General features: G+C 32.2%; 1 protein-coding gene across 5 annotated transcripts; it reads left to right on the forward strand.

The window, feature by feature from the left end:
• Positions 1 to 6,736: 6,736 nt before the first annotated feature.
• LOC105172583 (tubby-like F-box protein 8) lies at positions 6,737 to 10,623 on the forward strand. 5 transcript variants are annotated; one of them, XM_020697319.2, is made up of 6 exons: positions 6,737 to 7,206; positions 7,516 to 7,566; positions 8,274 to 8,742; positions 8,867 to 8,954; positions 9,173 to 9,305; positions 9,698 to 10,623. In XM_020697319.2, the coding sequence occupies exons 3-6, from the start codon at positions 8,395 to 8,397 to the stop codon at positions 10,431 to 10,433; spliced, it is 1,305 nt and encodes a 434-aa protein (XP_020552978.1). In that variant the 5' UTR covers positions 6,737 to 7,206; positions 7,516 to 7,566; positions 8,274 to 8,394; the 3' UTR covers positions 10,434 to 10,623. The 5 variants fall into 5 exon arrangements, with proteins under 5 accessions (XP_020552978.1, XP_011092391.1, XP_020552980.1 ...); XM_011094089.3 differs by having other exon boundaries at positions 8,277 to 8,742; XM_020697321.2 differs by lacking the exon at positions 6,737 to 7,206 and adding an exon at positions 7,216 to 7,381 and having other exon boundaries at positions 8,277 to 8,742.
• Positions 10,624 to 12,353: the final 1,730 nt, after the last annotated feature.

The raw sequence follows: 12,353 nt of genomic DNA on the forward strand, positions 1-12,353 counted from the left end.
ATATTCTATCTAGAGTGATATCATTTATCCAAAGACATGTAATAGGGGATATATGTTTTCTGACACCTTGTATTGTCTGATTCCAGTTCTGATAGTTTTTAAGAGATATTGGCCTTTTTCATTTTAGTTAAGAATCTGGCTTATCAAGTGAATGATGTGGTGGAGCAAGATGATAACAATCTGGCTTAACAAGTGATTCAGATTCTGTTGTAAGTCATCTGGATCATTTCACCATCCTTTTTCCATTCTCTTACTCGATCAATACAACGCGTGCCTGCTCCATAAAAGACTCCTCATGTCATTCATGGTTTAATGCATGAGGTAGACAATTCCTCATCCTTGTAAGTTAGGAGTAGATGTAATTTGAATTGATGGCTTGCCCCCCTAATTTTAAACCCCAGCGGTGGAAATCATCATGTTCCTTAGTATTCTATGCAATAGTTGAAATGCATCATCCCTATAATATTCGGGATGAGACAAAATATTCCAAAAACGACGGATACTCGGAACATGAGCCTACATCAGATCTCCCTAAAAAATCATACGGGCACAGATTGGCACCTGCAGTACATACAATACATCACTATATGGCAAAGACGATATGCATGGCACGATTGTACAAAGGCCACTCATTTCCAATAGAAGAGAAACAGAAAGAGGTTATTGCAAGTTGTGGTACGTTGTTATATAATACCGCATATTTTATTTTAAATATTTTTTTACAGCACAATATTCATTATTTTTCTACAATCTTCAGGCAGAAGAAATGAATACCATTGAAGTTTTGTGTCAATCTAGACCACTAAATATTAAAGGGTATAGTCAATTGGTGGACACATTCGAACACGGGATACATTTTATCAAAGAAGTCGCAACTCATAAGCCACAACAAATTGCTTCGTCATCTGATGTTGCTCCCACAATATCCCACGGGCAAAGAAGAAGTTTTATCCGAATGTTTATTGGTTCAGTTGAACATCACTATATTGGGGTGGATATAGCTGGTCCTCCTTCTACAGTATACATCTAAGGATTATTATGTGCCCTAACCGTTTCAAAATTACTACATGCCTCAACCGCCTCAAAATGATTGGTTTCAATTGGCTCCATATATGTCAATCGAAACACAAGATTATTCTTCACAAGTACATCTTGACCTTGGTCTTGGCATTGATCAACCATATGCACTAGAATACAATATTTCACAAGGCCTATTTCCATCGTTTAGTGCATATCGTGATAATGTGGAGTCTAGTTGTGCAACAACATCAAGTCAGTTGGACATTAATTCTGGTAGTGATAATAATGAGGCGCAAAATAAGTCAATGCAAAATGTGAGCGAGAAAATAAGAAGACCTCGACTTCAACAATAGTATATGCACATAAATTATTCTCAATATAGTAATCAATAGTAGTAGCATCATATATATGAATGGTTGAAAACTATGTTTTGAAAGTACCCACATTTGAAAGATAAAAGTAATTTATGAAGGGATTTAATTGCATTTACACCCCAACCTATTATTTATTTACACAAATCATTTCTAGTTTTTGAAATATTACTTAACATACAATTTCCAAAAATATCAATACTATTGCACAAACTACCCTTATTTTTTAATTATCAAAAATAATTTTTATAATTATATAAAAAAAATGATGATTTGTGCAAACAGTTCATAAATCAGGGAACGTAAATGTAATTATCCCACTTATGAATAGATATCAAACTCTTTGTTAGGTGTAATATTGTAGACTTTAAGTCTCACACGGGCCTTCAAATATGGGCCTTCTAAATCAGGCCCACACAAAGTCCCAATCCACAACTGGACCATAGAAATAAACAAATAAATATCTCCTGATGTATATGTTTTTGTGCTTTTTAAGAAGGATAATTACAATTTTGGTACTTAAATATAGTTATTATGCAATTTTAATTTTAAATAATTTGATGTTGTAATTTTGAATATTATTTTTATATTAAATAATATTTTTTTAAAATATTGAAAAATACATTATAAAAACAATGTAAGGACAGACAAAAATTATGACAGTTGATTATAATAGTAGGTAGCATGTGGAGGAAATGATTAGACAGGGCTTCTCTTCACAAAACTTTCTTGCATTGCCATCGTACGGACCTTCTCCGGACACGTGTCCCTTTTTTTTTTTTGGAATAATAAGAAGAGATAATTATACTCTCTTCCCTTAAATTTTTGTATAATTACAGATACACTGATTATGGTTCGGAGAATCACATCTAACATCCTTAAAGTTTGCTTTCATCTAACAAATAAGTTCTTTCGTTAGTCATAACTCATTGAATTTGCTGATATTAATAAAAAAAATTGAATAAAAATTGATATTTATTCTCGATTGACTAATTATCGACTTATTGTAGGTCAAACAATTTTCTTCAGATTACTAAGCTAATCGTGGATTAATATAGAATTTTTTCTATTTCTTTAATTAAAAACAGTAAATTCGATAAATTTTGACCAATAGAGGGATTTATTTGTTAGATGGAAGCAAACATCAAATGTGTTAGATGTAATATCCCAAACTACAGAGAGTTTACGTACGATTATATCAAAACCTCAAGGAAGGGGAGTGTAATTATCCCTAATACAAACTAAGAAGATGTTTGGCTAAATTTTTTTAGCGCATCTTATTAGCTCTTACATCTTTTAAATCTTATTTTAAAAATAAATTTCTAAAACGTTTGGACAAAATAAGATTTTAAAATTTATAAAATGTTTTCTATTGGTAAAATAACTAAAAATAAAATTATAAGTATTAAAATAAAAAAAAAAAGTTGTTATTCATTAACATATTTTATTTTTAAATTTTTTAAAATACTTTCATAAATAATAAATATTAGTTTAACTTCGAATAAAATTTTTTAACAGATAATTTTTTTATATAAAAAAATGATTATTTCCTAAACTTTTGATTAAAAATAATATATATGTACTTCATGTTAGTCGAATATTAACATATATATATAATAGATATTTTATGTGTTAATTTAAGATCATTTTTAGTCGTATAATTTATAATGTCTAGAATGTATATTTTTCATTAAATATAATATCAATAGCAATTTTATTTTTGTTTAACTATAAAAACTGACTATTAAATAATAAAGCATTCTTTCTTTTTCCAAACTAAGAAAAATTAAATAGCAATAAAATCCTTGAAGATCTTATAAGATTTTTAAAAAAAATTTGCCAAACAATTTTTTAAAGCTTATAAATTCCCAAATATTTTTTACGATATTTTGAGAAGCTTACAAGTTTAGCCAAACGTTAACAATAATAATAATCAGCTTATAATACAACCACATAATTTACAAAATTTATATACATTACATAAAATTCAAATTCATAATATATAAATAAAAATATTAAAAAAAATATATATGTCACCTTATTAATAGAATTCGACATGCTGACAACTAAGCCGATTTTTTTATAGAGGTGTAAAATAAATGTTTATCATCTTATTATTGAAAATAAGCTAAAAACAATGTTGTTGCTTTATAACTTTTACTTTAAAATTAGAAAAAAATTACAACCAACTCTCTGATTTGACATAATTTCAAATATTTTTCATTACTTGAAAAATTAAAGATACCCTCCTGATGTTTGACGAAATTGTGTAATTCTTGGATGGAGGTATGAAATTGTCAATTTTGCCCTTACTGCATTTTTCTATTATTTTTAAAAATATTAAAGTTTGCAAAAAAAAATGAACGGAGTGGATGAAAAAAAATTATCCACTTAGTTCATAACAAAAATTAGAAAGTTTTTAAAAATAAATAAAATTATAATCTTTAATCCACAAGGGCATTTTGGTCAGATCACCAAAAAAATAGATGAAAACCTAATGAATTTGGCTAATTATTAGACGGCTATTAAAATAGGGAGTATTGTAATTTTTCAAACAACAAGGGGCATTCGTCGTAATTACACCAAATCTCAGCACAGATTGTTGTAATTTACCTTTTAAATTATTTAAATTAAATCAATTTAAATAAAAAGTTATAAACAGCTCTCTATCAATTTTTTAAAGTCGTTTCCTCAATACACCAACTTTAATTTTTTTTATTTTTTTATATTTATTTTGAAATACCTACAATTTTTATTATTGCTTAACTTATAATTTATTTCCACCGTAAAAATAAAAGTAAAAGCGCGACGGTCTTTAAATTTCACGGTCGCACTGTCACAGGATGGTAAAAGCAGGGCCTGTTTGGAGAATCAATTATTTACCTCCGGTGCTGTGCGCACCACCACGCGGCCACCGCTCAATTTGGCTTTGTTTCTTTCTGGAGAAAGAATTAATCATAAGTCCATAACCGTGGGAATTGTTGACCCCAAACGCGTCACTGATTCAGAGTTGGGCATTTTCTGAGTGGAATGTGATTTCATGGCAAATAATTCAAAGCTGATGAGCACCTAAATTAGGTAATATAATTAAGTCATCTTGACACTTATTGTACTACGTTTCAACATCTAATGCATCCAACTCTTGTTCATCAGACAATACACTCTCATTCCACTTATACTGATTCATATATATATATATATATAATTAATTTCCAAAAACAAAATTCTATTAAGAAATATGAAGCAATACGAATAAATGTTAAAACTCGAGATATTTCGTAACGTCTAATATTACTAAGAATACAAAATCAATATCCTAAGTTAATCAAAATATTAAAAGATCTAGTTTCATACTTTAGTGATGTAGGCACATCATTTCATAGCCATTGCAAATGAGGAATTTGAGCGGTATATAAATTTTAATATCTCTTTTTTTCGGTGAGGTGTCTTTTCTAGACAAATTTCGTGAAGTTCATAGGAAATCAAAACGGCCGATATCTTATAAAAATGGGACATCGATCGAATTGCAAGTCATGTCATTTGACATTATTAGTGGGAACGAGACCATGTGTCCCTCCTGAGCCCCCATTTGGAGAATGATAATATAGGCACGCATCCTACATTGATTTGCAGACAATGAGATTGAGCAGTTTATAATCCCTAGAGCAATCTCACACCAGCAGAACTGCTTTTTCAGGATACAACTTCACGAAGTCAAAGCATCTCCTCACGCAACAAAATACATACCATTTCACACGCCACATCATTTAGAGTGGCAAGACACATTATTTGGTGCCATGTAGGAACGAGGTCATGTGTTCTTCACAAGCCCATTATTTCGAGACTGATAATAAAAACACGCGTATTACAAATAATAAAATTTAGTAACTTATAAGCCCTAAAATCTCATCAGTCCAGCAAAAACTGAGTAGGATAGCAATGCTACCTATATTAAGACTAATATGAATAGGTTAAGGTCAGAAACAAATTGGTCAAAATTCTAATAATCACATCCAATTATTGGTATAGTGATTATGATTTATAGAATATATATAGTCCAAGTAAAAGAAGAGACCAACCCAAATTTGGGGTGCTTGGAGCAGCTTATTAATTAAAGCGGTCAACTGCTTTGTGGACTTCAAATGCAGCCTAGTAAAGAGAAAAGAGGGGCAAGAAAAAGAGCATTAAAGCATGATAATTACAACTATTTATGTTTTTTTAACGTAATTCTAAGTATATTCATATTATTTAAAAAATTATAAATATTTTTTTAAATTTAATGATCGTCTAATAATGATTCCATTTTATTAATTTCCGATAAGTTTATATTCAATTTTTATGGCGAACTGTCAAAATGTTCTTTTTGGATTATAAATTGTAGTTTTATATAATTTTTTAAAATTTTTAAAATATTTTTATGGACTAATATGCTCTATGAATTATTTACTTTACTCATTCTTAATTTCTTTTCTTTTATGTTTTCTTCAAATGTTTTTACCCAAGAAAAAAGTTAAAAGTAAAGGTAAGTAGTTATTTGTACTTCACCATTTAGGGGATGCATAATTATTTTTCATTTGACGAGTATTTATAATTTCTCAAATAATAAAAGAGTATTCGTAATTATATCAACATCAAAAGAACCTATTGTAAACCCTTTTTTATACGTATCACCTATTTTTAAATATTTTTAAGTAAAAATTAATATTATTAATACTTAGATCAATTTGGGACATGAAAAAAAGTTTCCCTTCTAAGTTTAGAACAAAGTACTTATATTGGATGTGGGATTTGTTCAGATAAGGAGCGAAAAGAATTAAACCCTCTTATTGTTCACAACAAGTGCAATTCTAAAATTTTAAATCGTTGTTCATTAATAAAAAATATATCTTAAAATTCAACTCACTTATCGCTAGAACAACGAATGGTTCATCACGTCGTCTTCTTGAATACGTTAGGTAACCGTGTTTTTCGAGTTTGAACGGTTGATTGGGGTCAAACACAACACTCCAAGAGTGTTTAAGAAAATAGATTTTAGATCTTGAAATTGTTGTTCACAATGGATGCTGCTGATATTGAGTTGTTTTCTTTTAGACAGTGTAATTATTTGCCACACAAAATTAGGTCTCGTTGCTTGTGTTATTATAATCACAAAATAAACGTAATTATCAACTAAAACATGGTCAAAACCTCTCATAATCCAAGTTATAAGACCTCTTTTAAACTTAAAATTTTGAAAGAAAAATGAAAAAAAAGTAAAAAAATCCATGTGTTAGTGGTTGCTCTGTACTACGTGACTAATACATAACGAGCCTCATAATTCTTCCCCAGAACCTAACCCCACACACACACATACAATAGTAAAGTAGTTCTTGGAAACAAGAAAAAAGAGTAGTACAATAAAGTATTCGTAGACTTTTTCATCTATATAATTGTTTTCTTCTTTTCCACTATATATAACTAGTAATAATGTAGTATTTTATTCATATCATACCCTTTTTCTTCATCTTCTTCTTCCTTTTTACCTGGTTCTTGAGCTAGATTTAAGCCCATCTTAGAGTTCGGATCAGACCCTTTTTCTTTCTGTCTGTGTGTGTTAGTGTGTGAAAAAGAAGCTGATATATACACTGTGTGTGTATATATATGTGTATGTGTGTGTATTAGGTCTGACCCACTTCTTCTTTTTCTTGATCTGTTTCTTCTTTGTCTGAAAAGTTGGCTAAATTTTGGGGTTGGAAAATATACATGTATGTGTAGTTATACTTGCCGTGGAGTTGGAGTTTTGAAAATCTTTTGGGTCTTTTTTGTTTCTCTTGAGGTATAGATCTCTCATCTCATTTGCTTCAACTTAAATTTCTTAGTGGGTAAAGTTGGATGCTTTTGTGTTCCAAGTCAATGTCTCTTTTACATTCTATAAGTTTTTCGTCTCTTCTTTCTTTGTTCCTTTATTTGGAACTTTTGGGTATACAAAGAAAAGCTAAAAACCTTATCTTGTGGGACTTCTCATTCTCTCTCAATCTTTCATCTGTTTTTTCCTTCTTATTTACTCTGTTGAAGAAAAGGGTTTGTGGGTTTTGAGAGAAAGAATTTAACCACTGATTTTTCATGAATTTTCTTGTTCTTGCAGATCTCTGAAGAAGATATGGAGTTCTGTTCTCTCTTACAGCCCTTTTAGCAGGTTTGCTTCTTCTTGCTTGGGGTGCCTTTTAAGTGTGTGATTATGATTTTTGTGTAGTTTGTTTTACTTTAGACTGTACTTTGTGTTTCTTGGTTTTTGAACTTTAGGCCCAAGCTATCATCCTGAGCTCAAAATAGTATGATTATATGTTTCTTTATGTTAGCTCAATTTTAAGGATGTCTAAACATTCTTAAAATCAGCACAATGTTTCATTACCACTATTTTTGGTTGGTTTGGTTTCTGTAGGGGGAGCTAATGGGATAGAATCCTTGTAAAGTGCTGATTATGTAATAGATAAATTAATGCATACTTTTGCTGTTTGTTGGAAGTACTTTTGGCTTTCTTTTTTTCTTTTTTGATTGAGTGTATGTATTTTCAAGTGGATAGTTTAGTTTTCTTAGCTGAAAGTAGATCTTGTTTAGCTGTTCTGTTCTTTATTTTCCCTCTGCAAGTGGAAGTATGAAGACTAAATGCACTTTAAGAACCTAGAAAAGCTGTGTCTAATTAAAGTACAGTGACTCTCTCTACTTTGATGTCCATGTGAAGCTGTCTCTTTCTGCTCATCCTCTTTAATCATCTTTCCTTTGTTTTTCGATTAAATTTTCCTTCGTTTCTCTCAATGAACGGCTTTTCTCCTTTACCCTTTTATCTTTTGCTCTTTTTGATTTGTTTTGGTTTCTGAAAACCATTTCCCCTTTGCTTATTAGCAGTCGGATTCGCATTCCAACTGGTGTATAAATTATTCGGAGAAGAATTGTAACGTAGAGGATCAAGAAACCAAGTATATAGTTTTGTGGGTTGCCTCCTGGCTACCACTCAGTTTGCTCAATGTCGTTCCGCAGTATAGCTAGGGATATAAGAGAGAGCTTTGGGAGCTTATCACGTCGGAGTTTTGATGTGAGGCTGACAGGCCATTACAGGGGAAAATCACACGGTTCATCTCTTGAGTTGAATGACCAGTCTTTAGTAATTCAGAATAGTCAATGGGCTAATCTCCCTTCGGAGTTACTTTTTGATGTAATTAGAAGGTTGGAAGAGAGCGAGAGTGCATGGCCTGCCAGGAAGCATGTAGTTGCATGTGCTGCCGTTTGCCGTTCTTGGAGGAGCATGTGCAAGGAAATTGTTAAAAGTCCAGAATTTTGTGGAAAACTCACTTTTCCAGTTTCCTTGAAGCAGGTATCTTCCCTCAACAAGATCCGACTTACCTATTCCCCGTCTTTCTGCAAACATTTCATCTGTAACTTGATGTTGTTCTTACATTGTGATAAGCTAATGTGGCGTCTGTCTATTTCCGTTACAGCCAGGCAATCGGGATGGAACTATTCAGTGCTTCATAAAGAGGGACAAATCTAACTTAACCTACCATCTTTTTTTGTGTCTTAGTCCTGGTGAGTGTCGTTTAGACCGTCTACAGCTCCAGTTTCTTAACATCCGCTGTTACGTTTGTTGTTCTTAAGTCTTCATTTGCCTTATGTTTCCTCCGACGTGACCACTGTCAGATGCTCGCTCATCCTGTTAACCTTTCCATGTATCTGCCTACTTTCTGCTTTAATACCCTCAGCACTCTCGCATTTGAAGTCTCATGTATATGAATTCCATGTTGCAGCATTACTGGTTGAAAATGGGAAGTTTCTTCTCTCTGCAAAAAGAACCCGTAGAACTACTTGCACAGAGTATGTTATATCAATGGATGCAGACAACATTTCCAGATCGAGCAGCACATATATCGGAAAACTGAGGTGATTTTATCGCCAAGTATTCAATTTCTTGTGCATCTTAACTTACCTACGAGTCGTCTTCATGGAACTTGTTTGATTTCCCTCAGACTTTTAGTTGATAAAACCTCCTGTCTCTTTAATGTGTCTTGACAACGACAATTATTGTGCTGATGGGAATTTATACAAAGTTCATGTAATGGAATTTAACCTCTGAAATAACTCATTTCTCTCGCTCAATGTGTGTAACCTTTTGCATATATATATGCCGTGTAATAGGTACATGTTTTCGAAATACAACTAGAGCTTTCCGTAGTATATGTGAATGTCGGCCATGTTGGTGGATAAGTTTCAGTCTGCTGCTATACATTCTGAAATTCAGCCACCTCTCAACTACTTTCTTTTGCTTGTTGCAGATCGAACTTTCTCGGAACAAAATTTATAGTATACGACACACAACCTCCACATACATGTTCGCACATCCCACCTCCTGGGAGAACAAGCCGGAGATTCTATTCCAAGAAAGTCTCTCCAAAGGTACCAACCGGGAGTTATAACATAGCCCAGATCACATACGAGCTCAATGTGCTCGGGACACGGGGCCCTCGGAGGATGCATTGTGTTATGCGCTCAATCCCCACCTCATCGCTCGAACCCGGTGGAGTGGTGCCTGGACAACCGGAACTCATCCCAAGATCCCTCGAAGACTCATTCCGGAGCATCTCCTTCTCCAAGTCTCTTGATCGCTCCACCGAATTCAGCAGCTCAAGATTTTCTGACATTATCGGGCTGTCAAACGAAGACGGAGAGGGCGACACTAAAACAAGGCCGTTGGTTCTCAAGAACAAGGCCCCTCGATGGCACGAACAGTTACAGTGCTGGTGCCTGAACTTCCGAGGACGGGTGACAGTTGCATCCGTCAAGAACTTCCAGCTGATCGCCGCCAACCAACCCCCTGCCCCTAGCGCTCCAACACCGTCGCAGCCGACGACATCTCAACCAACAACTCAGTCAGACCATGACAAAGTCATTCTCCAATTCGGTAAGGTTGGCAAAGACATGTTCACGATGGACTATCGATACCCTCTTTCGGCCTTTCAGGCATTCGCAATCTGCTTGAGCAGCTTTGACACCAAATTGGCATGTGAATAGAGACAAGAACTGCTGACTTGCTGTCTAACTGAACTACATAAGATAGGAACTCAGTTGCCTGTAGTTTTTTACATTGTATATCTTCATATTCTTGTCTAGTAAAGATTGAGTTGTTAGTTCTGCTGTACAACTCTCATCACAATTTCTTTGGGTTCAAACAACAAACTATTGGATTTCTGGTTTTCTTCAATTTCCTAGTTTTTGCCTCATATTTTCTTTCTTGTCATTGGGTTGAGAGATCTCTTCAACTCACATGCATTTGGTTTCAAATTTTATTATATTTAGAATATAAATTATAGCGAGTTTGTTATAATTATAATTATTCTTTTTATTTTTTGAAAAAATTATAAATAACCTAAAACTACAAGAGGGTAATTTTGAACAGATATTTGTAATCATCCGTCAAAACTACATTGGGAAAATATCAATTAGCTCACGTCGAGTAGGTCGTAAGAAAAAGTTGCATGGAGGAGACGATTATGTATAGTTTTTCACTAATTATATAATTTTACTTGAACCATAGACACCAAATAATTGAATAGACACAATGAATTACATATAAGACTTTAGTATTTATCAAGATCGGGTCGTACAGACATTAAATTAACAAAATCAATCCAAAATTTATCTAAAAATTGTAATTAAATTACGGAGAAATCTTGATACGACTTTTATAAGATGTACCCCACATCATTGGCAATTTAGAAGAAAAAAGGTTATAAAAGAATAATCAATTGTGGGGGAATTCAATTTTAGGTTAAAAATTAGAAATGTGGAAGATGTCAATAATTGAAAAGAGAAAGAAGAACATGGAAGAATGTGATTGTGGGGTATAGTCAGAGTTAGAGGTAGAGGGTGACTGCCCAATGTCCATCAATATTTATGTTGCCCACCTATTAATTTATTTATTTACAAGTATTTCTTATTAATTGCCTATTCTGCCCATACATCACATTATTCTTTTACTAGTAATATTATATGGTTGTGCACATCACTACCACCCACCTGCTGCCCCATTTTTGGAATTTTACTTTATCTCAAGATGGATAAATAGAGTTTTTTTTTTTTTTTTTTTTTGGATTTTGCAGCATTATTGTATGTTCATAATAGAGGAAGGTAAGTTCAATGCACAATTCTTGAATTATGCCATCATGAATTAATTAATATAGGTCCATATGTTTAAATACATATATATTTGAATTATTTGATCACCATATAAGAAACAACATTCAAGAAAATAAGCCGTCATAATATTAAAATTATCACTAACCAAGATATTCAACGATAATATTTTTTTCTTGTCACAATAGTAATTTTTCAAAATATTTAACTGTCGAAAGAATTGTATCTAAATCGTCGTTATATTCAGCAACGTATTTAAAGTAATAACTTAATGACAGTACAATTACAACAATAGAGATATTTATTATCACAAAATTATCTTTCTATACGTGTCACTAATTATATATAATTACTCATGTATAGTCAATTTGGTCTATAATAATAACCCTAAAACATTAATAAAATTAAGAACGCCATTAACATGATAAAATAAAAATTATAATCACGTAACATATAGAATAAATTACATTAATACCCTCATAAATTAGGCTAAATACACAAACACCTCATGTCTTTCATAAAAACTATAGCTACATCCCCTGATGAGTGATAATGTAATATTTTTCAGGAGAGCGTTCGTATAACTTTCGTTTTTGAATAGGGGACATAGCCGTAATTTGCAAAATGTATCGAGTATTTGTGCAGTTTAGCCTAATATCAGGAGGTGTCAATGTAATTTACCCGAATATATATATATATATATAATAAATGATATTTTTGTATTATTATTTGAGTTCTTGCATTAATACTATAATAGTTTGATTGGGAAAATATTTCAATAAAATACTAATAACAATT

The sequence above is a fragment of the Sesamum indicum genome, linkage group LG10, assembly GCF_026168435.1.
Source record: "Sesamum indicum cultivar Baizhima isolate 11 linkage group LG10, ASM2616843v1, whole genome shotgun sequence".
Taxonomy (NCBI): domain Eukaryota; kingdom Viridiplantae; phylum Streptophyta; class Magnoliopsida; order Lamiales; family Pedaliaceae; genus Sesamum; species Sesamum indicum.

Bases quoted from the DNA above. Each gene is read 5' to 3' on its own strand.
- LOC105172583 (XM_020697319.2), top strand. From the start codon at position 8,395: ATGTCGTTCCGCAGTATAGCTAGGGATATAAGAGAGAGCTTTGGGAGC. The intron at 8,743-8,866 runs GTATCTTCCCTC...TTTCCGTTACAG, and splicing joins TTCCAGTTTCCTTGAAGCAG to CCAGGCAATCGGGATGGAAC. The intron at 8,955-9,172 runs GTGAGTGTCGTT...TCCATGTTGCAG, and splicing joins TTTTTTGTGTCTTAGTCCTG to CATTACTGGTTGAAAATGGG.